Source organism: Symphodus melops (genome assembly GCF_947650265.1).
Source record: "Symphodus melops genome assembly, chromosome: 1".
NCBI classification, from domain to species: Eukaryota; Metazoa; Chordata; class Actinopteri; order Labriformes; family Labridae; genus Symphodus; species Symphodus melops.
This window is the reverse complement of record NC_136691.1, coordinates 11,777,326-11,803,947: the sequence shown is the minus strand read 5'-3', so window position 1 is coordinate 11,803,947 and position 26,622 is coordinate 11,777,326. Positions and strand designations below refer to the sequence as shown.

At 38.9% G+C, this 26,622-nt stretch overlaps 1 protein-coding gene and 1 long non-coding RNA gene across 2 annotated transcripts in view; one reads left to right on the top strand and one right to left on the bottom strand.

Annotated features, from left to right (window-relative positions):
* LOC306819647 overlaps positions 1–20,216 on the bottom strand; it is a 30,997-nt gene extending 10,781 nt beyond the window's left edge. Inside the window, exons 1-2 of the long non-coding RNA XR_013778587.1 lie at positions 19,739–20,216; positions 9,361–9,555 (exon numbers count right to left, since the gene is read on the bottom strand). This is a non-coding gene — a long non-coding RNA (uncharacterized lncRNA). The remainder of the gene's footprint in view (positions 1–9,360; positions 9,556–19,738) is intronic.
* On the top strand, positions 771–25,690 carry fndc4a (fibronectin type III domain containing 4a). The gene is made up of 6 exons (XM_079337018.1): positions 771–1,593; positions 10,210–10,325; positions 12,218–12,422; positions 19,180–19,269; positions 22,562–22,695; positions 23,638–25,690. Exons 1-6 carry the CDS (start codon positions 1,518–1,520, stop codon positions 23,677–23,679), a joined length of 663 nt encoding a protein of 220 aa, XP_079193144.1. The 5' UTR covers positions 771–1,517; the 3' UTR covers positions 23,680–25,690.
* The last annotated feature ends 932 nt before the right edge of the window (positions 25,691–26,622 follow it).

Here is a 26,622-nt window from a genome sequence, read left to right as displayed (position 1 = left end):
AGCTTGGATTGAGTTAAATACCATCAGCTACAAATAGACAGCTGTCATGGTAACTCCAACATCTCATATACGTGTATACAAAAGCTCCCTCTCTCTACTTCAGCTCACTAAAGGACCGCATGAGCTCATAGAAACAATGGCAACACCTGAGACAGAACAATTTCGGAGCACTAAAAGCTTTCAAGAGGTTAATTTAGACGACAAAGATGTAGACATAAAGTTTGAAAGGACACACAGGCACATCTGTCTTTGGAGGGTTTTTTTTCCTATTTAAAAATTGGAATTGAAAATTTGGTCTGATCGGATTTCCCCCATAAGACGTAATAACCCCTCCGAACAACCACACACAGATGAATGTCTTTTTATGTGCCTTCATGATGATAAAGACTGGCCTGCATGTGCTGGTAGCGGATTTTTTTTTTTTTTTTTTTGAGCATCTAACGTGAACCGTTTGTCCCACGAGGCAATGCACTCATCTTATCAACGTGATCTATCGCTCTGATAACGTGCAGTGCGTCTACAAGGTGCTGCATGCGCGCGCGGTGTGCTGGATGACAAGCATAGTATATGTCGACCTCCTGCTACTGCTGGGGGTGACAGCACGAGGGACTTAAAGAAAAGCCTACAACACTTCAGGCTTATTAAGTTTCTCACAAAGTTCAGTGTAGGAAAACTAAGTTGGGGCGTCTTTTTTACGTTGTGTCATATAGGCTACTTTAAGGAACGTCAGTGAACAAAACATAAACACTCTAAAAATAGCCTCCTAGGAGGTTAATATTAGCTTTTAGTATTGCTACTGAAATATTTAAAGAGTAGAAGTATGCTGTAGTGTGAGTGGCGGCTGTATCACAGGTAGGCGTATTTTTACCTGGCACACGGATGATTAATCATGTTGTGCTGCGCGTGCACTTGAGTTGAAACGCTAACTGTTCTGGACCTGGGGGGTGTACTTTCGATTAGCTTTAAACCGGTGAGGACTGCAGGGATGATCGACACCGTGTCCGTGAATGTTAAAGCATCCTTCAGGTCTGAGCCGTATAATCAGTGAGCCTCGGACTGATCGCGAGGACGTTCCGAAAACTTACAGGCGCTGCCCATGGCGTCTCCTCTGTGCGCGAGGGAACCAACGAGCCGACTGTGAGCGTCATCATTTTCTTTTCCCCACGACCTGTTAATACCTGAGCGCTTGTGCCAGCCCAGAAATAATGGAAGATTCACTGGGACGTCAGGTTGGATCAATCTGCACGAGGACATGGATGAAGGACTCGTGGATTTAAACCCTAAATGGAGAAAAGCCGCTCGGCAAAATGTTTCTGAAGACAACATTTGATACGTGCTTTCACTGGCTATCGACGTATTGACCAGCTTGAGACCGATTGAAGCAGTCAAATACAATTATTGATTCATTAGAGGAATTCCAACAAAACAAACAAAAATGAACCGCTGTGTTTTAGTTACCCTTGAAGCATAGGAGATCCGCGTTTTAACCTGAGACGATCATCGATACCCACTGAGAAATGGCTCGTCTGATGTTTTTGGTCAACTCCGTCGTCCTGTTGCTTTTGGGCAGCGACATGTTCCTAGTAGGGGCAAGTAAGTATAAACCTTTACAGCAAAGGAGTCGCATCAATTAAGCTATTCTGTGCACAAGTAGCCTTGTAAAATGCACCATTACGCACCTTTGTATTACAAAGGTAGTAGTATTTCAACCTGATCTTGCACATTCCACATTAAAATCAGGTTCACTAAATAAGCATTTTGTGTGTATGATAAAAAAAAAAACACTCAGCACCTGTTTGACAAGACATAGAACATTTTGCAACCATGTTAAAAAGGTTGTTAAAGGCTCGTCACTATTTTAAATCATTCATGAAACAATACAAATATTTAGGTTTTACGTTCACAGTTTCATATATTGTTGTAAGAATATCCTTGTCATTTCATCCTGTGATGTCAATAAATGTTTGCATTTATTGTTGACAGTTTTTTTTTTTAGTAATTCACCTGCAGGTTACTAAAGAAAAGAGGACTGTGAATCTGCAGCCATACTCAGCTTTGACTTTGAGCATGCTATTTGGAATGCACTATATCGCTTACAACTTCAGTTGGCCAATCCTTCTTAAATCAGCGAATTACAAAATATCCAAGGGAGTTAAAGAGTCTACAGGTACATTGCTTCCAATCAAGATTAACACTTCTATTCTAAAATGGTGCATTTACAGCTCGTATGTAATATCCATTTTTTCCAATGCGAGCAGCATCTTATATGAATTTTTAAGTCTGTGACGTGTGCATCTACAGTATCTCTCTCCACCTGTCTCACTTCATCACTTCCTCCCTTGCCTTTCAAGGGGACTGAGTCCTATATGCGATAGCGCCTTGAGACAATCAGATTGACACCACAGCGTTTCTGTGCGTGTCTGCCTGATACAGATATCCAGAGCTTTTGCTGTGCTCTGCACTGACATGTGGAGCGCAGGGGCAGCTCAGATCTTAGTGGAGTTGTGAGGGGTCTCTCAGGAGCAGGAAAATCCTTCTATTAAAATAAGGAATGCAGCACTCAGAAATATAAACTTGGCTCCTGCAAATGAGCTTCAAAGTGAATGAAAATAAAAGTGGAATTCATTACTGCCTGCCCTTTGCATGCCAGGAGACTGTGGGAATTACTGTGACACGTCATTCAGAGGACGGTTTAAATTAGTTGTGAGCCTCTTTATTCTACACGGTAGTTCCTATAAAAAATTAAACAATAACAACATAGGAAAGGGAGCATTTCAGGTTCTACAAGGAGTAAGATCTAGAACCAGAGTGATGCAATCTCCCAAAGCAAAACAAATATTCGTCTAAACTGACAAAAAAAGAAATAAAATAGAATGCCCGTACCCATATTTACACAGTCTGAAAAACAAGCAAGCTACAAAATGAATCCTACAGTACATAAGGCTCAGCTGGGGCTGTAATCCCTCTACAAACGTGAATTAAAATGAATTGGTTTTATTTAGAGCACCAGGCTCATATCGTTCTTCAAATTGGCAATCTGTTCACAAATCTGGTGACACATTCCTGACAAATAGATATTCTTTATTAGAGCTGAATCCATCACAGCGAAGGCCGAGGTTTGATTCACTGGCAAGGACCACGCCACAACCATATACGTTTTAGATATTTAGTGATAGATCATATGAACGATGAGGCAAATGAATATATGCTAAGGTAATGATTTTGATGGAGTGTAATTCTGCCCAAGCTGATCATGGCCCAGACTAGATTTAGATGAACAAGATAGAGGGATGAGGAAAGAGGTGAGATGGATGGAATGGACAACAAAGTGGAAGGGAGGGTGGGTCATCGAAGAACTGAGACAAACGGGATGGAGTAGGATGGCTCTTGTCATGTGACTAGAGGTGTGTTTTGGGTGTAGTTCCCGAACCTAATTTAATAGTTAACTTTATTTATTTTGTTATTGTCACATCTGCTGTTGGATAGTGAACATTTAAAGGGATACTTCACCCATTTACATGAAGCTGTGTATCATTAGAAACATGGCAGTAGTGTTGAATGGTTGTGAATCCAACCCTCATTTTGCCCTGAGACGAGAAAAATGTGTTTTTCTTTGCTTGAAAGTTTTCTTCATGTGATGCAAAAAGCATCATATTGCATCACATGAAGAAAACGTTCATAGATTTTATGTCAGTGTTTTTTTCCGTATCATTCACACTTGTTCCCAGCTAATAGCTGGCTAAATGAAGCCAGGAAACTTGGCGGCAAAACAAATTGAGCTACAAACTCTGATTCTGTTCACACCACCGTATGGTAGCCTTTACAGTTTTTTTTTTAATGAAGTAGTGTTCACTCCCAGCATAAAGATCACTGATCACTGATTCTCAAAGTGGGGTCCCAGGACCCCCAGTGGCCCGCAAACCATAGCTTGGGGGTCTGCAGAATAATTTACAAAAATGCACTATTGTAAAAGCATATCTACAAACTAGGACCTCTTGCACCAATAAAATCCACTATTTTGTCCAATACTCCTGTCCACTTTAGTTGTGTGCCACTAGCCAGTGGATAGAACTCTGATATGATTCTGACATGTCTGTCACTTCATAGTGTGCAACAATAAAAATAAAAAAAAACTCTAAATGAAAAACACCTTGGAGCCAACATTTTCTAAAGGTTTATAAAATAAATTACTCTGGTATATAAGTATAAATGTAGCCTAATTCTATCGTTGAAAAGTGCTCCATTGTACATGAATGCTTTATATTAATATAATTACGCTTATCAACTTTACAATAATAAGGGGGTCCTTGGAAACATTTCTCACATAAAAAGGGTCTATGAGCTAAAAAAGTTTGATAAGTTATTACATTTAACTTAGACTGACACCTGCTCTCATACGGTCCTATAGTCTGTCACAGGCTCAAAGGGTGAGTGGGGAGGAGAGAAGATAGTGAGCTCCTAACTATTTCAAGGCTTGAAAATATAGGAAAAGCTGAGGACTAGGCCTGGCCTGACTAGTGTTTCCATCTGTTGACAGCTAAACCCCTTCATGATGTGAAGAGATTTAAGCAAACAGCAAAAACAGCCACTCCACCCACATGACATTAAATGTAAAATCAGGAGGGAATGGTGTTTGGAGATGAAACAAGAAAATGGTCTCAAATGGTTATACAGTATGTAGGCTGGCCGAGACAGCGGCTTAAGAGCTCAACGAGCAGGTGATTTGCAACATGAGCTGTGTGACAAACTCTCGTGGTGCAGAGAAGTAGACTCCCACGACACATCCAGATAAAGCTGTTTGGCGAGTGCCCGGGCAATGCATCAAAATTTAAGGCACCTGTTATGAGCCATTTCCTTTATTTATGAGAGGTTGGCGATTCTGTTATCTCACCAGGGAACAAGACTTTATTAGAATTATAACAGGATTACATTTTAAACAGCACTTCATCCTGTCACTTGCTGAGAGGCAAAAATATGATTGACAACACAACGGGTCGATAACCACAGTAAACCAAAGTGTTTGCTTTGTGAATGAGGTCAAAGCCATATGAATTATGTAGCTTTGGGTGTTTTATGTAGCTAATGCATCCATCAATCCATCTGAAGGTTAATATTAAGTCTTATTCATATCTGACTTGATAGTGTTTGTAAAACCGACTAATAGTAACTTTTTAGTTTATGGGAGTTCTTCTGAATGTAATACGAAGTTCTCTCTTTTTTATTTGGATAAACTGACAACAGAAACAAAGAGGTTATAGAAGTACAGTGGCCTTTTCAAAGAAGTTCGGATTGACCTCAAGATTTAACTTGAATAGCTTTAAAATGTTAAGGCTTTCAATCAGCCATTTCAATTAGAATTATATCATGAGGCTCAATCATTGCTTTTTTCCAGGGAGATCAGCTGAACACAGAATTTGCTCCTAAAAAACCAAAATGAAAATGCCATGTCACCTGTCAAATTATGTTTCCAGGTAATCCGACAGGAATTATAACCTCCATTTTTTTTTCATTTTTGGTCTTATTTTTCCATTTCATTTTAATCATGGTTAGGAAAGGTGATTGGTTGTCATGAATCTCTACGTTCTTATTCTATGACTACAATAAAGATCCCCCATACATGTAGTGATGATGTATAGTATGAACAACCATAAACAAAAGCCAGGTGTAAATCAAGATTAGTCACGTGCTTTTGCACGGAAATATAGAGGACAAAAGTTAAGATGCTATGTCCGTCCCTCGCTCTAACAAATCCAAACTGGGCTCCTTTCCACGTGGCTCCTAAGCCATTCAGATGCCGGGCTGCATTTTCACTATCTCTGTGTGCACTCAGGTTTGATGGCGAGTAGCTAATGTGCTTGGCTTTGTCTTTACACTTTGATTCATGCTGGCAGTGGGCCCACATCCCAAGAGGGTCTTACCATTTGTTTGCACTGACACACGCCTCGGACATTGTGACCTTTTACTGTTTGATTTTGCATCTGACGTAACCCGTTAGATGGAGTGGGGCTTGCTCAGGACACGTAGCCAACAACAAATATTGAAGTGTCCACAATGACACCTACAGTACGGTTGTCGAGGGGAAAGTCAAATAAACTGAACATGCACATTTTGAAGGTGATTGGAGCATCAGACTTGTATTTGTAGTAGAAAATCATCTGAGCCAACTCATGAGCCAACAGTGGTTCCAAACATTTGGAACTTGTTCTCTTATTCATCACAAGTTTCTTCAACATCAATAGGATAAATACAACAGTGTTAGTTTGCGGTACAGAAGCATATTCCTCCCAGAAGAAAAGAAGTAAATAATGGATCAGTAACATGTCATAAAAGAGTGTATTTCCCTCAAGCATGAGGTTGGTGTGAGGCGAACTGATACATATTCGGTCAGTTTTCCTACCAAGTTTGCCATTATATTAATATTAATGACATTATAAGGTGAAACGTTTAAAGTCACAAAAAAATTACTGAAAATAAAGGGAAACAATGAGTAACCTGAAACCTAGAAATGACACATCTTTTGAATAGATCGTTAAAATCTGCTTAAAATGCCTTGAATTAAAAATAGAATCCTGTTATGTGATAACATTTTGTGAGGATGTGGAAAACATCTTGCATCGATCAACTTCTTGCATAACAATGTGATACTGATGAGGTTTTGTTTCTCTGTAATGGCAACAGCAATCCTCCCACCAAGACCCTTCGTATTGAAAATGAACTTGTCCTGTTAGACCTGCTGGAATAGAAACAACATGTAGAAAGAGAGAACATATACATCAGTGATGATTCATGGCCTACTTCAACCAAAGTGTCACTTGCTCCATCGCCAGTAAACGACCTGCAGACGATACATCATGGTTACTGGCTGCTTTTCTGCCCATGCGTGTCTCCCTGTAACCCCCATTACCTAAAGGACAATGAGCTGCAAGAGGAATGAAAGTGTCCCGTTTCAGATAAATGCTGTAGCGTGTGAGCTGTACAACACACACTGACAGCAATGAAGCCCAATGGATTAGCTTGCTAACTAATAAGATTCATCCTATCCAAGCAATTAAATATGCCTGTTGTTTTTGCCAAGCTGTTTTATTTATTTATTTATATAAATAAAACAGGAGGGGTTGCAGCTGCTAGAGTATTATCTTCTGTACGGCTTTTGAATTTCTAAAGATTATGAGAAGATATTTAGAAGAATCATTCTCTCGCATGTAACATCTGAGGGTTTGTCATGAGCATTGTCCCAGCGTGTTGTGATACTGATAACACATCCAATTACAATCTCATTGGCATAACTATAAAACGTTCGTGACATGAAATTAGGAGTCATTTAGACACGAGACAGAAGGACACAGAAACCATTATTGTAAATATATGTATGACTCATTCGCCACAGCTCTCCAAAGATCAAGGACAAAATATACGATCTGTAACTTGCCCTCGCTCTTAACCTATACCTTACGTCTATCTTTACACATTACAGCACCCGCGTCCATAAAAAGATCCTCATTAAATAGATAAAATGACATAGAGGAACCTCTTAACCTCTTGATACCAACGTGATCAACAGCAGAGCCCACTTTTCTCTCTGCTCTCTACAGTGCCATCAGCATCCATTAGAAAAGGCCTGGCGTTAGCCTGCGCTCTCGTTCATCTCGTGCACTCTCCTCTGCAGCCTTTTAGCAAGCAAGTGAACGCCATGCCTGTGTTCGACCTCGACCCCCCTGTGGTTTATAATGCCTGTACCAGGGCTCAGAGAAAGAGACCAATAGCCTTGTGTGTGACCCGAGGGGTCTTGGGCTCCACCCCGGTGTCATCCTATGCTCCCAACACGAAGGCCATCATTGATTGTCTGAGTGATAAAACAGAGAGAAGTGCACAAGGCAAAGAGAGAGTAGAAGAGAGAGAGACAAGAGTGAGGGAGGGATAAAAGGGGAGATTTGGGCAGATGATAGAAGAGGGGATGTGAGAGGGACAGATATAGAAAACAGCAAATCATTTGAAATCGCTCCCAATTGCACCATTTTGTCGTTCATCTTTCTCTCTCAAGAGCAATTTTTGGATGAAATATTGTCGTTCTGTAGCACAAGGCCTTTGGCTGTTATCTCAACAAAACTGTGTTATGTCTTATTAGATCCATGCCCTGTGAGTTAATAAAAATGTTTAAGATTCAAATGGACTGTACAACTGTCAATTAGTACTTTATATCTTTCAAATGAAGTGCTACAGAGAGCTTTATGTAGAAATCCTTGATAGAGACATGTTTGTCTTTTCAGATGTAACACACATCAGAAACTAGTTCTAAATAATTACCTTCCTTTCCTTTATCTCTGTTGAACACTCCTCATTGGTCCGTTACTGCACTTTAACTCTGCTTTTTATCTAGAAGTAGCAAAGCTCTGATCAGAGCCTTTAGAGGGTAAACTTTATATACAGTACGTCTGTAGAAAATTAATTTGAATCGGTTTGGTATGTAATGTGACAAAAAAAAATAATTAAAAAGTGGAACTAAAGAAATGGGAAAGACCAAAAGAAAATACCACTAAACTTTGACAGTAACAAGGAAGATAATCGGTGTCTCTGCTGTGCACAAATTTTAAGTACAGGTTAAAGGGACTACTTTTTAAGCCAAAGACTTCAGAAATATTTTAAAAAGGTTAGTCATTTTCAAGTTAAATGTCCTGCCACATGATTCTCTCTCTCAAATTTATATTTGACAATTTTCGAATTCTATTTCATATATTGGTAATTTCTTCTATTTTATTTTATTTAAGTACTTCTTATTTTATTTTGCACCAAAACACCAAGACAAATTCATGTAAATGTGTCCATGTAAATGTACTTGGCAATAAAAAAACGATTCTGATTCCGTAATAATGGACGAAGCCTGTGTGACATCAGCCATCTGTTACTGCAGGGGGCTCGTCTTGACGAACCATTACATCGCTCCCACCTAATGTCAGCTAAATATGGATGACAAGTATCATTTTCAAATTCAAAACGGAGCTGTTTTATTTTTTAAAATTCATCCCCGTACAGTGTTTGCCAGTAATAATGACAAGAACTAATCAGACCTATTTGGTCCACTCCACGAACTGCAGAATTTTACACTTCCACATTGGCTTCATTATTTCATGAATGGCGGTTGCTGCTTGATCATAACCTCTATATTGTGAGATAACCTGCATTACATAAATTTCATTATGCTTTAAAAAAAAAAAAAAAAACACCTCACTTTACGTTATCCCACACATATCATGAGGCTGAAGACAATTTCCACTCTCTTTACCTGCCCAACATTGCATCTGTGACTTTCTCTAACAACACAAAAGTCCATTAGACCCCTCTGCCCAGACAATCCCATCTTACCTTTCATTTGGACAGAGCGATTGCTTCAGTGTGACGGTGAAGCCGTTCAGGACCCTCTATTAGGTCTGTCGCCTTCTTTTTATTTTCCTGGCTTTTCGCCTCCCAAGCTTGTGTCTCCATTTTGCAATCAATGTGTCCACCAGCAACAAAATCATGATAGATGGCTGCAAAGATACAGGGTGATGAGATGTAACCCTGTCAGAGTGAGGAGGACAAGAAATAGACAGTGTGGTTATTTTAAAAGGACAGACTGTCAGGTTGACACGGCTGTTATAGCGAAAGAGGAAAAATCTAAAACATGCATGGTTGAAAAAAAAAAGTTTTTTTATACAGTTACTAAGTAGATGAATTGGCTGGTCAATACAGTATCACATGTCAGAAACGCACATTGTACATGCTGCAGGTCTAGTTGTTGAGGCTGTGTTTCATTTTGTGTTTTTCACCCCTTGGGACACCAAACCTACATCCCTGTTTAGACAAGAATTGTTTTGTAGTTCAAAGTACTGAATTAATCTTAAAGTAATGAGTGATAGAAAGTATTCAAAAACACTATTGTAATTGTGTTATATGGCAGTTGAGATGGCAGGGATTATTTTTTTTATTTGACTGAGTAAAGTAAATCAGAAAACAGTCATGAAAGAAGAGCTGAAGTGCATATGCGAATGTCTAATTCAAAGTAAAAGAAATGAGAGAGTAAACCTTACTAATTCACTTTCAGCAAAAAACAAACGTGTGGTGTGTTCAAGGTGCAAACACTGAGCTTCGAACTTTCCAGGTGAATACAGAAGGTGTAGTTCATTTAAAATCAAGAGAAGAAAAAAAAAAAGTTTTCTGTTTCCTCTTTTCCAGATCGTCCACCAGCTCCTGTCAACGTGTCTGTCATGCACCTGCGTGCTGACTCGGCTACTGTATCCTGGGAGGTTCCTGAGGGAGATATCATTATTGGCTTCTCAATCTCGCAACAGGTAAGTTCTGAACTTCAGAGAGGCCATGGGAAGGTATACAAGTACATAAAACCCTGGCAATCAGGAGGAGAAGTTCAGAAAATAATTTCACAAGTATAGGAACTTTAATTCAGAGTTCTGCTTTGTTATCTGTTAGACTTTACGCACACAAAAACCATGAACACAAATCAAATAGGGAACTTACTTGAAAGAGTGATCCAAAGCCAACTGAAAAAAAGACTGTGAGGGTCAAACAATTGTGGATACTTCCTGGTAGAACCACATTTCTAAAAGCAAAGGTAAAATCTAACAGACTCTTAAGGATGAAAGAAATCATTAACATTTTATTCAGGGATTAGAATTTACAGTGACTATTGACAGTTTACACAAAGTTCATTTTACTATGGTGATTGCATTTATTTTTTCAAAGGAAAGAAAGAAATCCCCCCACCTTCTCCCTTCATTTCTTTATTAATAAATACTAAGATAGAAATGAATTCTTAGATTTTGGCTGGTTATAACGTCACTTTAAAATCAACTAAATATTCAATTGTTAATAAATATAAAGAGTAATGATCACAGCTGGAATAGCTCAGCAGAACACAAAAAAACCCAAAACTTTTTTTGGAGGGACACACACATACATACATACAATGTGTGTGTGTGTGTGTGTGTGTGTGTGTGTGTGTGTGTGTGTGTGTGTGTGTGTGTGTGTGTGTGTGTGTGTGTGTGTCTGTCTGTCCAACACTGTAATGATAACATCCTCCCTAACAGGAGTCCATACCCTACATTTTGTGTATCAAGCTAAAAGGTTCAAGCTATATTCTTCAGAACCTCCTGAAAGCTTTGCTGAGCATGCGGGAGGCTGACTAAGTCTTTCTTCAAGCCTCAAGTAAGAAATTAAACCTGGCATGGATGATGTATCAAGAGACAAGAAGGATACAACATGAATTGGCCCTACATAAGTGCGTGAAGCTGCCAAACAGCATTTCTTCGGATGAAAAGATTTCAATGACTTAAAATAAGAAAACCATTGAATGTTAAAACGAACTGACAGGGTGCCATATGCTGCTGTAATCATGTTTATGCTTTTGCAAATCCCAACGTTATGCAAGCATTTAACTTTGCTTTTCACTCTGAGTGGCTGCAAAACGCCTGAAGGCCTCTTCTCCGGGTTTGTCATCATGTTTTGCTACTAAAATTAAACATGAATGGTAATTACTTTGAGTGAATATGGCTGTTAAATCACTACATTATTCATTGTTTACAAAGAGTTACAAGCTGATTTTAAGTCAGCTCCAGTCAGGCAGGGCCATAAAAACACAGAAGACGACGCGTCCTAAAGCAGGTCCATATGTAGACCTACATGATAAAAGGAACGCCCTGCATGAAAGAACAATGAATAGATCCCACAATCGTCCTGGTCTTGATTTCTCCAATAACATTCTGAATTTTCAAAACAAGTGTGAGACTTTGAAAGCTTGTATCTCTACGCTCGTGGTCTAAATTAATCACACTTCAACAACTTTTCAATTTGCAGACAAGACTCCATATGGTGAAAATTAAGTGCCAACTGTTAACGAAATAAAGTCCTCAGCATGACACTTCCAACCACCTTGAATATTTTCTGGTTGGTCACCTCCGTCTCACATAGAGCAACATTATTGACTTTCACTGTTTTTAAAGCCTTGAGAGTAAAACAAATATTTTTGTATTGCACTGGAAAGACAGAGTTCCTTAAGTAAAAAGACTATCTGTTTATAGAGTGTCTTCCTAAGGGAAACATTTGCAGGTGTGGTATTACTGTTCTGTCATCATGATCACCTCTGTGTCCGCCATATTGATTATTGTGTTATTTATTGACTTGTTTATCGAAGTCAAAGATCCATTCTGTGGTTTTCTGTCCCTCCCAGAGGCAGGAGGGACACATGCAGCGATTCATTCGGGAGGTCAACACCACCAGCCGCTCATGTGTCCTTTGGGACCTTGAGGAGGAGACAGACTACATCATCCAGGTCCAGTCCATTGGCCTCTATGGGGAAAGCCAAGCCAGTAAGAAGGTCCATTTTCGCACCCTTAAGAAGACTGACCGCTTCCCCTCCAACAGCTCCAATCAAGGTAAGCGGCTCTGAGGTCTTATTAGGATAGTATCAACTGTGTTAGCACAATTTAAAGCTCCCTGTTCTCAAAGATGAAGCATTTACTACATAAGGTGTACGAAGGTCAGCATCCTTACTCAAAATGGCAATGCTAACACGCCAGTGTTAAGAGGATACTGCAGATTAGGCTTATTTCTCTATGAAATAAGATTAGACTTTTCCTTTGAAAATAACACTTTCATGTAAAGTCAGGGAAACACTAGGTCATTTGGACCAATAATAATTGTGTCCAGGCTCATGACAATCCATTGTTGAGATATTTTAATCTGTGCCTAAATGGTGAACCAGCTAAAAGATAGACCAACATGTCAGACTTCGTGAGGCCTAATTAGTACAGCAGAGCCAACAAGGAATTTGTGATAATGAATGTTCGAGCCGTATGGATTTGTCATTAGAAATATTAAAATGTATTTGCATTGTTTCAAAATGAACACTCACTGTAATGAAGACAAATTGTGTCCCGTTAAGTGCTTTGAATACTTTTGGAGTGATAATTCAGCTCTATGGGTTAGGGTACGAATAAAGAAGACGACTTAGATCAGTGTTTGTTTTGGTGTTACTATTGGAGCTGGTGAAATTCACAACATGATCACTCAACTGTTAGGTATTGTGTAAATTCAAAATCTCTCTTCAAGTCTACAAGATGCTATAAAGTTTGTCAAAATGCAGTAAAAAAAAAAAGATTAGGTCACCATAGCTCAATGCAGCAAGACTTTCATCTCACTCTGTTATATAACCTCAAGTTCTGCTTTACACTTTACAGTATAGGATCTGACACAGGCCTTTTTCCCCAAGGCACGGACAAGAGCAAAAACATTACAGATACTTTTCCTGTTTTTGCTCTGAAGAATCCTCTGGCTGTTGAATGCTTTTAAGCCTGATGTTAAAAATGAGGTATAGAGTAAGGCCAGAGCCGACATAAGTGGAAGTAACCTGAAGCCTCCTCTTGGAGCGTCTCTCTGGGGGGGGCGCGCTTCTTACGGGTTTATTTTCTCCTTGGAAACCAATTCATTATTGACAGACTCTTCAAGCATGGCTGCAAGCAAGTTCCTCTGAATTTATGCAACTCTATATCACTCCGGGTGTCTGATCAGGATTCTGACATGCACTCTGAAACACATTGGATTCACTGTCTGGGCTCAGCTCATTGGCTGGAAGAATTATGAAGAGTGTGACCAACAAAGAATGGGTTCAGTAGCTCTCAATTTTCTGCAGCACAGATGAAGAGGAAAACCTATCTGGTTTATATAACAAGCCAAATCTGCATATTAGAAGTAACCATTCTGCTAATCTTCTCTGCATTAGTTTTGCTCTGCTTTGGGGAGGAGGCAATATGGTAACTCTTAAAATGAAGTCCCCTTGCATTTGACATTGGTCTAAGACACAGGCCTCATAGCTCAAATTAATTTCCTCTCTTATCTTGTGGTCTGGTTAAGGTTGTTATTGCAGAAATTGCTGATGCAAGTGAATCATAGACATTTCTCTTTTGCTGACTCAGTTTTGGTACCATAATTCAAGGTGGGAAGATCAGTGAAAGAGAAGAAATAACCATGCTCAAGTTCAACTCAAGGGCCCCACTGATGTCCGTTTTGTCATTTTAGGACGGGCCATTAAACTCTTTGCATGTTTCCGAAAATCAAAACCCCAGGAAACCATTTTATGTGCTAATGTTCAAAGTTTAAAGCAATGGATTTACTGTAAGAGAGTTAGCCTAATATTATAAAAGCAAAGCACTGAGCATGACAAGGCTTAAAGCCAGTGATGTGCTACTTTTTCAAGGCTCATGGAAAAGTTTTGCTGTGCAACATTAATTCTCTTTCAGTCGTCCAAGTGGGTCAGAAAAAAAAGCCCATTCAGTGGATGGACTTCATTTGTGAGAGTTTGTTTTTTGTAAGTGTAGAGCCAATCAGTGTCAGCTCTCTGTAAATCTATTGCTGTCTGATGCTGACTTCTCCTGCCCCAGATTCAAAGTCCAATCACTTCTGTTTAGTCCACTACTCAGCTTGTCTTTTTCTGTTTAGCCCTGTGGCATTGTATATTTGAACTGTGATATTAACGATTTATTGTGGACTGTTCACATTGGACAACGACACAACCTCAATAAGCTGGCAAAAAAAAAAAACATTCATAGCAATAATACTAATACTGACAGATTCTAAAAAAGGATTCACCACAAACAAAAACCTAATTAGCTTTGCTGGTGAAATCAGTGCAAACACTGATGAAAAACAACTCAAATGAGTCACATTTGCCCTCAAAGCAGAATTACATAACTTTATCTTTAAAAGAGCAGCGTCCAAATGATGGTGTAGTTGGGAGAAGTGTGGCCTTTTCCCTGCCACTTCTCTTGTTCTTTTTATTGGCTGTTTTTGAGCCTGATCGTGGTTGATCTCTCAAGAGAAGGGGGTTAACGGTTTACAACTTCGCATTCGGGAACAAAATCTTAACAGTAAAACTTTCATGTCTTAGCTCATAATTCATACAGACATTCTTGCCAAGGCTAAAAGATTGAGTGACTGAGAAAGAATTTGGACAGAATTTCACCCTGACTGGTACTGGTCATCGTTGACAATTATAAATCAGAACAAGATCTCCTATATATTCTGAAAGGATGTCTATGATGCTTCCTCTGAAAATAACATGTACATCCTTTATAAAACTTGCACCATAATCTAATGTGACGTTTTTTGTATAGGATCTTGTAGATAACCCTTTTTCCCTAAAAGCCTTTTTTAATCTAGCTGACTCCTCCCTCACAGAGCCATTTCAGAGATCTTTTGTCACAGCCAAGTGCCTCCTATTGAAACTAAATTGATTTGCGGTCTATACTTGCAGCTATTTCTCAAAGCCGCAGCTTTGATATCCATGAATCAATAATGCTTTTATTTTTTTTTTCCTTCAATGCATTTCCCTTTGATAATGTAATTACATATCAGTGCTACTGAATGTACACCTGGTCCAGCCTGATTTAGATTCCATGTATTTCATATAAAGCAATCCTGGCAGTATACATGCCACGTGATTCAGATGAATTTGAATTTAAATAGGCTTTAGTGGATTCTTTCTTCCTCGGATCAATACCAAAGTCTATTCCATTAGCTCCATGGAAAGCTTTTAATCAGAGTCTATGTTTGTGTGCTTTACCTGTCATTCAAAAGTGATGCATGTGTTGTGATAAGGTTCTGAGTTTAAGATTGTTGTATAGGTTGTTTTTTGAGCATTACCTTTAATTCCTCCATTATGAATGTGAGATATACCACACTTTAGGAGATTCTCTTCTGGCATACATTTTACGTTTGTTAACATGCCCGGAGATGCTCGATTAAATAAGAAAAGAAATGATATTATGTCATCAAAATAATTTCCAGACAAATTAACACACTGACAGTGTTACCTGAGCCACTTCAAGTGTATCACGGTGGCAGCTGTCAAAGTCTTTTACACTCGGAAGAAACAAAAGAATCATTTCAAAGGATAAACGCTTGAGCGGCGAAACCTAACGAGGGAGGAGGTCCCTTTAGACACAATTACTGCGTGATACTTCAAAGACACGTCAAGCTGTCTTTGCTGAGTCAGAAAACACACCTCAACTCTCTCATTAACAGAATGAGACAAAGAGATACCACACATTGCTTGATGTCTGTTAAATATCCTTTGAGCTTTATCACAACTGCTCACTTTATAAACTTGAAGGCCTTGAGTTCATTCACTTTAGATCATGTTGGTTTGCTGATAGTGTGGTATGTGTTGTTTTTAATGGATATATATATATATTTTTTATTACAACTATAAAGTTGTCAGTCAGTGGTGTATGAACCCCTCCAACACACACACTTAGACGTCCTTTATTATCAGTCAAATTTGAACTTAACAGTACAGATAAGAATGACATTTCATTGCATTAGCTCGTTGTAGTGCAGGATAGAAGAGCAGCATCAAGTATTTACATAATTATATGTGTGAGTGTGTGCTATGGTGTCTCCCTGCCTGTACAGCTGTGAAAATCAATATCCCCACGGGGACAATAAAGTACCTAACTAACGAACATAAAGAATGTTGTATTTACAACATGCAGAACTCTTCATGTTAATGTTGGAATGTAATCTGCTTAAGTCCAAGGGCGTAGCCTTGTATTATTTTGTACAAATTCTGGTGCTTAATGTGTCATCAACGCTGTTCTTTCTTTGTGGGAATTAAAGAACTAAATTATCAAAATAAACTAATACTTCCACTTCCGCCTCTTTATGCATTCAGCGACCTCCAGCCCCATGTATTGTGATATTTCCTTCCAGGAATTATTCACCATTTGGCAGTCATTATAGTGTTTTGATGATGAGTTACGGAGATGGTTGTATTTTCTGACCTCTTCGATTACTCGTTTTGTTGTGACTGGAAAGCAACTGCCGGAAATGACATTCGGAGTGGACCAATCACAGTCCTTGCGGTCCGCGTCAACGCGACGGGGAAGCATGAACTAGGCTTAAGTGTGACTGAACAGTTGAATGTAAACCCTAGTTCAGTAAACATAACCCAGCTGGTTTTACATTTCCAATGATTTATGTGAAGTCTTAAATATACTGTAATTCAAGGGTATTACTCAAATTACTCATTACTCATTACTTTAAATGGTCCAACTTTCAGAATTGTTTTTATTCCTTAAAGGTTTTGAAGATTTGTATTTGGTCTCAAAACCCAGAATACACTGCTTAGACGTATAACTTATATGATAACTATAATATAATAAATAGTAACATTAGCTAACATCATCTGAAGTCATTTTATGAGATTTGTGATCAATGCAACATACTGTTCTCAAAATTCACTTAACAAATCATGAATCAAACACATTTCAAGCTACGCAGATCATCAACAGAAAATGAAAACTCTACAATGTACACAACAACTCCCATGATTTCTATCTCCTGGACAAAGTCAACAAACTGTGTGTTTTATATCAGAGCTCCCATATGACAAATATCTTCTCTTGTTTGATACGCAGCAGGGATAATAGTTGATTCAGTTAAAAATGTTTTACAGTGTAATGAAACCTAAAACAACACAATTTGTCCGTCTCAAGGAGAACTGAATGTGTCTTTATGGCCTCAGTGCAGCAGCCCTGGTGAGTTGTTAAATGGTTTCTCGACACGGTTCACAGCCACAAACAACAACATGGGATGTGGAGAGTAGAGGGAAGGTCGACTAATTATCTTAAAACTTTGCTGTTCTGTGCAGGAAAGAAATACAATCTGCTCATTCTCCTCCAGCAGAGAATCACACAGCATATTGGAGTGGGTTAACAGCATGAAATATGTATGAAACAGAAGAGCAGGACATATATCCAGGTCAACATATATCCAGGTCACTCGCTCTGAGCTGTTGAATCACTGCGTCAAATTTGAACATACACATCTTGTTTATCAGCACGCTGCACAGTCGGCATAAACACAAAACATTCTTAAAAATGTAGTTTCAATAGATCGAATCTTGTACCAATCTGTTTGAAAGTCGAAGAAACTAGGATACAAAAGCCTCTAAGAATGTATTCATAACTGACAGATCCTGTCATGTGCTGTCATCATTCCAACACTTCTCACTTCAGTTTTTCAATACCTAGATATAACTTACACAACAAGAAGGAAAACAACCGTTCCTCAAAGATGAAAAATGTAGTTACAAGTTTGTTACAGGAGCAGTAACACACAAAGAGGAAATAAGGCTCGGCTATCTGGGAAGACCAAAATAAAGCGTGTTTTTCATATATGCAGCAGACAAAAGTTTATTGTTGAGTGGGTTGGGTTCAGACAGAAAACCGCAGTTGTGGGATTAATAAACTGGAGGAAAACTCACAGCAGCTCTGACCTGAGTCTTGACTTGACATTTTAGTTTGCATCCTGATATCACAGCCATGGCTCACTGATTGATGATGGTGACATATCTTATTTGCTGGGAGATATTCCTTTGTCTGGAAAAGAATACATTATATGTTAAGTTTCAGAGTTGTAATCATTTATTGTTCTAAAACTGGTTTTAAAGAGATACCAAACCAAATGTTCATCACACCAAACTTCTAACGTTTAAATTCCACTTTTTATTCTGTTACCACTTCCATCTCTCCCCTGACATGCTCTGAAAACATTACTCTGGTGACTAAAAACAGTGGTATCATAGTTGACTGCCCACGGCTTTCATGTAAAGAGACAGTCTGGTGTAAGGGGCCAGTTTCTTGACAACTTGATTCACTAAAAGAGGCAATTGGGATGAGTGGTGCGTTGGAAGAGTTCCATCTATGCGGGTAAAGAGAGATAGTTTGAAGAGTGGAAATCAGTCCAATATTCAATTCACTTAAAAGAGGATTAATGCTTCAGGGTCAGGCAGGAAGGCCCACCACATTTTCTTTCTATGCCAGTTTTTTTTTTTTTTTTCTTTTTTTTTTTAATGGCAAAAAAGTCACAGGAGAAATATTGAACATCCAAAGTTATAGATCTCACTACTTCCTTTGTAGGTTTTTACAGCGACTTGTTAATGTCATTTATACTCCATGCCAATGATTTAGTGCTATGTTTTAATTTCATCTCAATGTCTTATGTTCCGATATTTTCTGCTTTTCATGTCGGCTAAATAAAAAAAGGAAGGCCATACTATCCAGGATTTTGTCCTCAGTGTTTTCTAGTTTATATTTACAGCATGATAACTGTCCTCTCTGTTCTCTGTCCTAGATGACCCCACTGTGCAGGGCCTGGATAAATCCCGGCACCTACAAACAGGAGAGATGATCATAATCGTGGTGGTCCTGCTCATGTGGGCAGGTAGGTTTGTAAATCTTTGTGTGGACTGGATGTGGTTTAGAAGATTAGAAAAGAAGCAGATAACCATGGAGTAGGAAAAACGTCATAAAGGCTCAACAGATATTTCAATCATAGTCTTACTTTTGAGCGATGCCATACATGACCTCAGTATTTTATAATTGGACAGTTTAAATATCTCTAATCACAGATTTCAGGGTTCTTTTTTTGAACTGGTCACATATTCCCATGCAACAATACTAATCCAGCAACGATTCATTAAAATGCCAAAACAGTTAAGGTTTTCATTTTTTGAGCTTATGTGGACGAGCCGCTGTTGAAAAAATATGAGTTATGAGTGTCAAAAACAAACAGGAATCATATGCAGAAAAACTAGATTTTTGAATTAAACAAAAAGGCAAAAACCAGGCTTACGTCTTGAAAGTCTGAAAAGAACAACAACAAGGAGTCACAAGAAAAAGAGTGGACTTACTGTGAGTTTAGATTTATGGACCGACGACAAGAAGGAAGGACCACTGAGACTAACTAGACACTGAGATATTCTGACTAACGACACAGGTGAAGACAATCAGGGAAATCAACATGGAGTAAAAAGAAGACAAAGGGAGGAAGTAAGACAAGACAGGAAACAGTGGGGACAAAAACTACAAAATAAAACAGGAAACAGTAAAGACACAGAGAACTCAAGAACGAACGAGGATAAGGCATTTCAAAATGAAACAGGAAACAGTAAAGATTAAACTTGAAAATAAAGCAATACAAAATACACACTAGGGAGTTTATTTTACACTGAAGAAGCTTTGAGCACAGAACAGTTTAGTCTATAAATATTAATGTGATATTATCTAAATAACAACCACAACCTCCTGGTCATTCAGCTTAACACAATGTCATCCTTTAAAGGTAACTAATAGGCAAAGTGTGAATCCAGTTAAGTCTCATATCTATAAATCTAATGCCAAGTGTCAGATGCTATTGATGAGTCGTTACTTTTAGTGAAATTAGATTTAGATCCTGCCCAACAAGCTGAATGATTGTTGGACTTATTCCATGGTTCTGCAAAATGTTCAAGATTTCCTGTCAGCCTCAATGCAGAGTAATGGTGCACATCTAAATGGTTTTTCACACCTTACACTGTCTTGTAGCTGTATGATCAATACATCGACACACCAATCAATATGCCACTAATCAATACACCGTCTTCCAGCAAACGACCCGCAGGTTTAGGATCCCTATTAAGGTGACGTTACAAGTCTATAAAACTAAGTTACACACACTCAAAAATAAATCAATGTCTGACATCCTGTCCCTTTAAGGCTTATTTCAAAACGACACGCTCCTCTGAGCTATTCTCTGCCAGGAAGCCCCTCTACTCATAGGAGCACAAGTTTCCTTTGAAGAAATGTGCGGATTAATGAAGTGTTGAGGCACAATGAGAGGTGGCACATCTGACGGGCTGCCAAGAGCAGGGCTTCCCTCCCACGAGCACCAGAGTGAGATGTTAAATAATACTAATGAGAGAAACTGAAGTAAGACGGAGGCTGCACGGAGTGGGAGTGAAAGATTAAAAATAGCTCACGCTGCTTTTCCACAATGAACTTTTCAATTAGGGCCAACCTAGTGTTGTGCATCAAACACCTCCACAAGTGAATAATCTGCATAACATCATTGTGTCGTTGAAGATCTGCAAACATATAAAAGGAACACACTGACACACATGAAAATCCATTAAAGTTTGCTTTTCTGATCAGTTACATGCTGTTCTCTGTTTAACTGTAGTTCAGTTGACCTTTTAACTGCTGCATCTCTGGAAATACAACAGAAAATAACATGTACAGTGTAATTTAGAAAAAACATTTTGTTAAAAACACTCCATTATCTGTCCTCCCTGCATTTCTCTGAGTAATGTAGGCCTTAGAGTGTAACATGTGTTTCTTCCACTTCTACAGGGCCAACATAAGGGACATTAGTTATAGAGTAAGTGGGTTATTTTTAAAAAAAAGATGCTCATTGCTATGGGGATTGTTAGCTCCTTCTTTGGAATTTGAGAAATAGTTTTCTTTGAACTGAAAAAGTCTCTGATTACCTTATGATGTCCATTTGGCTGCACAGAAGAAAGTGGGTTAAAAAAAACAAACAAAAAAAAAACGTAGAAAGTGGGTAAAATGAGATTAAAAGGAAGATTGTGCTTCATTCTAAACATAAATGTAGCAGAAATCAAGAACATCCTATCTAAATATCTTTCCCAGTCATGAGTCCAATGAGTGAGAAGCTTGAGTCCCGCTCGGCTATGTTTTTGTAGGAGCTTTGTTTATGGGATGGACGTCTACTGCCCCTGCAGATAAAAGCTGTTTTAGTCGAGGACTGGAGAAAAGAAGCATCGATTACTCACTGCTTTTTTTGAATGTCAAGCACGTGTTTTTAGATCACAGCCATCCTGTGTAAATTTACATGAAATGTGAAGCTACGAGCTGACAAAAGTATGCTAACAAGCCACGGGCAATTGCAGCACGAGTCGAGGACAATTTAGTCTGCTGCCTGCGCTTGACTCCTTTGTACGAATGCGAGAGGAGATGGTTTGGAGGGGTGTTGCCGGAGGAGAGTGGAGCCTTCTATAGTGGAGGAGCTTTGTTTTGGTTTCATGCTATCGCTCAAGGGCGACATCTTCTGGATCAAAAAGTCAAACTTTCTTCCTTTAATGTAGTAAAGACTTAAAAAAAAACAACATTTTAAATCTACAGAGCTAACTTTTTTATTGACCACCTGAGGAAAGTTGAACAATTTCTTTGAACTGAACTGTGAAAGTTCCTGCTATGAAAGTGCTTCTGCTAGAATGCAGAGCACAAACACCGCGTACGGATAATAATTTGTAAATTAAATGAATTAGGCCATGCATCTGAGTATTTCTCTGAGCTCTGTGCCTGTCATTACCAGGACAGTTTTTGAATATCAAATGATATCATTCTCATAGAAATTCATAACTTCAGTGAAGCAGGGAAGTTAATTGTAAGCTCAGAGCATTCATCCAAACTTGAAGCGGTACTGATTCTGGCAAATTGCAAATGCTAACAAAGCAAATCCCACAGAGAATTACTGTCTCCAGGCTTGCAGATGAAGGCTCTGCCACCACACTCTCATGGGAGCAGAATTCCATTATCCACATGGCCTTTCAATGTGCGCTCTGAGAGGAAGCTGTGACATGATCAGAGATTGACAGTGACTGAATTCCTGTCCTCTCTTGTGTGTGTGTGTGTGTGTGTGTGTGTGTGTGTGTGTGTGTGTCACCTTCTGCCAGCTGTTATTGCCCTGTTCTGTCGGCAGTATGACATCATCAAGGACAACGACTCGAGCAACAACAAGGAGAAGGCCAAGCCGTCGTCGGAGAGGAGCACGCCAGAGCACCACAGCGGAGGGCTGCTGAGGAGCAAGGTGAGCTGTAACAATGACTCCCTCTGAATACACACAGGCCTATGTCGCCATCACTTTGAATGGATGATTCTCTTGCTGAAAAACCCCCCGAAAAAAAACATTGTCGCTGTCTGTGTGACACAAGATCCTGTGCTTCTTTTAATCCTCCTCGAAGAATCCTTTCAGCAGCTGTTTGTGAACACAAACACAGACAGATGTGTCACCATCCATTTCGATCACTCTGCTGTGTTGTTCTCACCAAACAGGCATCTAACAGAGGAAAAAAACAAACAGATGCTTTAACAATGCAGCAATCCCAAAAATAGTAAAACGACAACACTGAAGCTGAAATTTTAGGATGTATTTGTTTTATTTACCAGGGCAGCTGTACATCAAAGATACGTACACAAATGTTTTTATTAGCACTGTACAGTGATTATGTGATAATGCAAATCTCTTCCTCCAGTGACTGTACTGTGGACTTAATGTGAAACAAAGCTTCATGACTAACACAGAAAAACAAAAACAAAAAAAAAGGATGTTGGCCTTAGGCTTAGCCTCAGGAGAAACTACATGAATCCTCTCTCCTGTGATCCATGTTTATTGTCTCATTTAAAAAGATTATCAGCAAGTAAGTGACAGTGGTAAGACAGTGTCTATACCATAGCTTTCAGCGACATTGCTCTACGTTCTGTCATGCTTTGTCTTCCGCACTTTTTGCCTCTCCATACTGCCCTTTAAAGACATTTCTGAGGCTGAAAGTGTACAAAGTTCAGTATCAGAGGCCATGACTAATCTATGATTGAGTTCATTTACAATGAGCTTTGACCTCTTGCTATGATCTCATACAGCGACATATGGCGTTCTTTTTCTTTTTTTCTAGTGTCTCTCAGCAGTATCAGCGCTGGTGTTTGTTGGTCAAAAGTATGTCTTTGATCCTGATCTTCATTCATCTTGTTGCAGTTTCATCCCTCTGTGCCGTCCATCAACATCATTGAAGTTTGACAGGATGGAAGCTGAAGTCTAACCCCCTCCCTCTGTCTCCTACCATCAGTTCCCCCCGACCTTTCTCACCGATGAAGAAGCGAGATAAAAGGATTTAAAGTTTCTGTGGGTTATCATCAGAGAATAAGGTCGATCGATGCTGTCTTTAAGACACACATGCATGCAACCAGTATTCGAAGGGAAACACAGAACTTCAGGATGAGTCAAGAGAGCATTAGCTTAGTGTTGAACTCAGTCAGCTGTGAATTGACATTGTAAATCAAACCTAGAAGTTAAATCGGTTGCACCATCTGGGTTTAAGCCTTGTTCTTGCAAAAACTTGACACTAAATCAGGATCAGGTAAAAGTTGCTGACTTCTATAAAACATCCCTCTTTGAATTGGAAAGCCTTTTCCCCGTTGTGTCAACCATCTCTGAGTAAGGCGACTAAATTGGGAAGAATCATGTATGGGATAAAGTAGTTCTCTCCAAGTTGTTCGCTTACTCCTGTTTGATTTTATTGTTTACTTTGTTGGTAACCAGTGTTTAAACGTGCTGGCTGGACATGTCTGCGTATTCTCTCCTAAAGTTGCCTTTCTTTAAAGGCCCGCCGTAATGCCAAAAATGTAAGATTACCTCCAAATTAGCAACGCAGCAAAGGATTAAACACTGTATTCTAGCTTCATTGCAGGCAGAGAAAAGCTAAAGTGGTGTTTGAGTTCACATGTAAACACAAATCTGAGTGGAGTGAAGTTAAAATGAAGGTTGCACAATAAACCTCAGTTTCATTTCTGCTGCAATTTGAACTTACACGATGCACATACTGCTTAAAACTGCACGACTCACCGTTAACGGAAGAAAATAAAAGCGAAAGTTTCATGCATTTACACTCGTCAATGTTTGGCCAATCAAAGGAAACCTGCTGGCTATTCTCCAGCCTCAGAGTAGTTAATGACAGTATTGTGAGGTTCCCTGCAAGCTAGCTGGGAAAGAAGAACAAATATGGTGGTCAATATGTGGTGTGGTGAATATGAACAGCAACTTTCTTGGATGCAGGTCTGAACAGCAGAAAGTTCCAGCTGATATTTACGGTTCAGTATTTTTGTTTTTGCTCACCCTAATTATCGCCATATTGTGCAGCCTTACATAGGACTAGGCTAGATTTTGGTTAGTGCAATTGAAGTGACGTCTCGTCCAAAGACTAGTCTTAACCCACATTGATGTTACGCGCAGACTTGACCAGTTTGAGCGTTTCAGTCAAGATCCATGAGCCCGAACACTTCTACATGTACACACCTTGATCCCCCACAATCCCTTCTTACAGTACAGTAGCTCCTGCAGGTTTAATTGAACATGAATTAATGTTAACATGTGCTGCAGTTAACATTGAGGGGTTTGCCAGGTGCTTGGTATGTTATTGCAATACAGAAAACACACAATACAACATATCATCTCTGGGAATCCTGTCTTCATGGCTTTAAATAGGCAGTGTATTTTTGATATCAGCATGTGCAGTTAGACACTACGTTCACCTGTTGTAGAAAACTCGGCTTTACAATCAATCTACATCTCTTCACTGCAGCTAGTGTTCACATATTGTCTCATCATCCTCGTGTATTATTATGTGACAGCTGCGGGCAGATTGTTAATAAGCAGAGAAGAGAATACATGAATACAAACTTTATTTGTAAGAAAACACTTTCCTATAGTTACTCATACTAAAATGCCATTCTCTGCCTAACTCCACATTGTATTTTTTCACATTTCATACATTAAAAAAACGTGTGTGTAGATATTTCATGCATTTGCTACATGAAGTTGCATGCAGGTCATTTGCCTGTAGAATAACATTTGATGTGCAATCAAAGTTAGATGCCAAAAATAGAGAAATAAAGATATTTGAAGTACTGTGAAGATGTGTTTTCTGCTGTTTTACCTGCTTTAGATCAGGACACTTCATATTAGATCTTGTAAATATCCTGATGATTGTAACTCCTGCCATGTAAAATAAACCTTCTTTTGAATGTCCCAACTTAGTTACACATGTGATGGGTTTTCTCTCACTGAAAGATTTCGATTTTCTTCTCTGGGGACAAAAGCGCACATCAACTGTCACGCAGGTGCATTTGTGTATTAAACTCTGGCTGTGACTTATGGTAGGATAGAAAACTGCTTGCCAAAAAAAAAATGTTTGCCAAGGCGCATCACAAAAAGTATTTTAACCACGGTAACACATTCCAAATGCTACAAATTTACCTGGAAGTGATAGTGCTTGAGTTAGTGTAAAGTCACAGCACTTCATTAAGAGATACAAAATGCGTATAGTGCATGAAGGTGGTTCATTAAACCCTGACATCAACAGTATTTTCTGCACAGCTGCCTCTTTAACTCGGACTGTATTTTGTACATGTGACACTTCCCATAAAGAACTTTATGAGGAACATTTTTTAAAAATATATTCCCACTATGGTGAACACATCAGCAAAATGTATATCTCAAACAATAAAACCACAACGTGCATTAAATAAATCGAAATTTCTACCAATGTCACATCATGCTTCAGTCTATTTAAAATGTAGGGAAAAAAATATGCTTTTAATATTTGGCTAATTTAAACTAGCTTAGGACTGACTTTACCATGTAGATTCAAAATCTTAAATGTTCTTATTCATTAAGGAACAAAATGGGAAATTTCTTGATAAGAAAATCTGAATTGTGTTATAATAGTTATAATAAGTAATAATAGTTAGACACCAATTTCGAGACGATAGGCTCATGTCTTGTGGAAGCCCTTGACGCTAAGGGCTTCCAAGATGTGTGGCAAGCTGAATGCTTTGAGTAATGACACTATGACAGATTATTTGACCAGGAGAAAGCTGAATACACTACCAGACAATGTATCCTAGAGTGTACAAAACTCTACTCTACCTTAACTATCTGCAGAACTTATCAGGGCACATTCGC

What these genes read in the sequence shown, in the direction of transcription:
- fndc4a (XM_079337018.1), top strand. Translation starts at nt 1,518, where the DNA reads ATGGCTCGTCTGATGTTTTTGGTCAACTCCGTCGTCCTGTTGCTTTTG. An exon ending in CATGTTCCTAGTAGGGGCAA is followed by an intron (nt 1,594 to 10,209) that starts GTAAGTATAAAC and finishes CCTCTTTTCCAG; the next exon opens with ATCGTCCACCAGCTCCTGTC. An exon ending in GCTTCTCAATCTCGCAACAG is followed by an intron (nt 10,326 to 12,217) that starts GTAAGTTCTGAA and finishes TGTCCCTCCCAG; the next exon opens with AGGCAGGAGGGACACATGCA.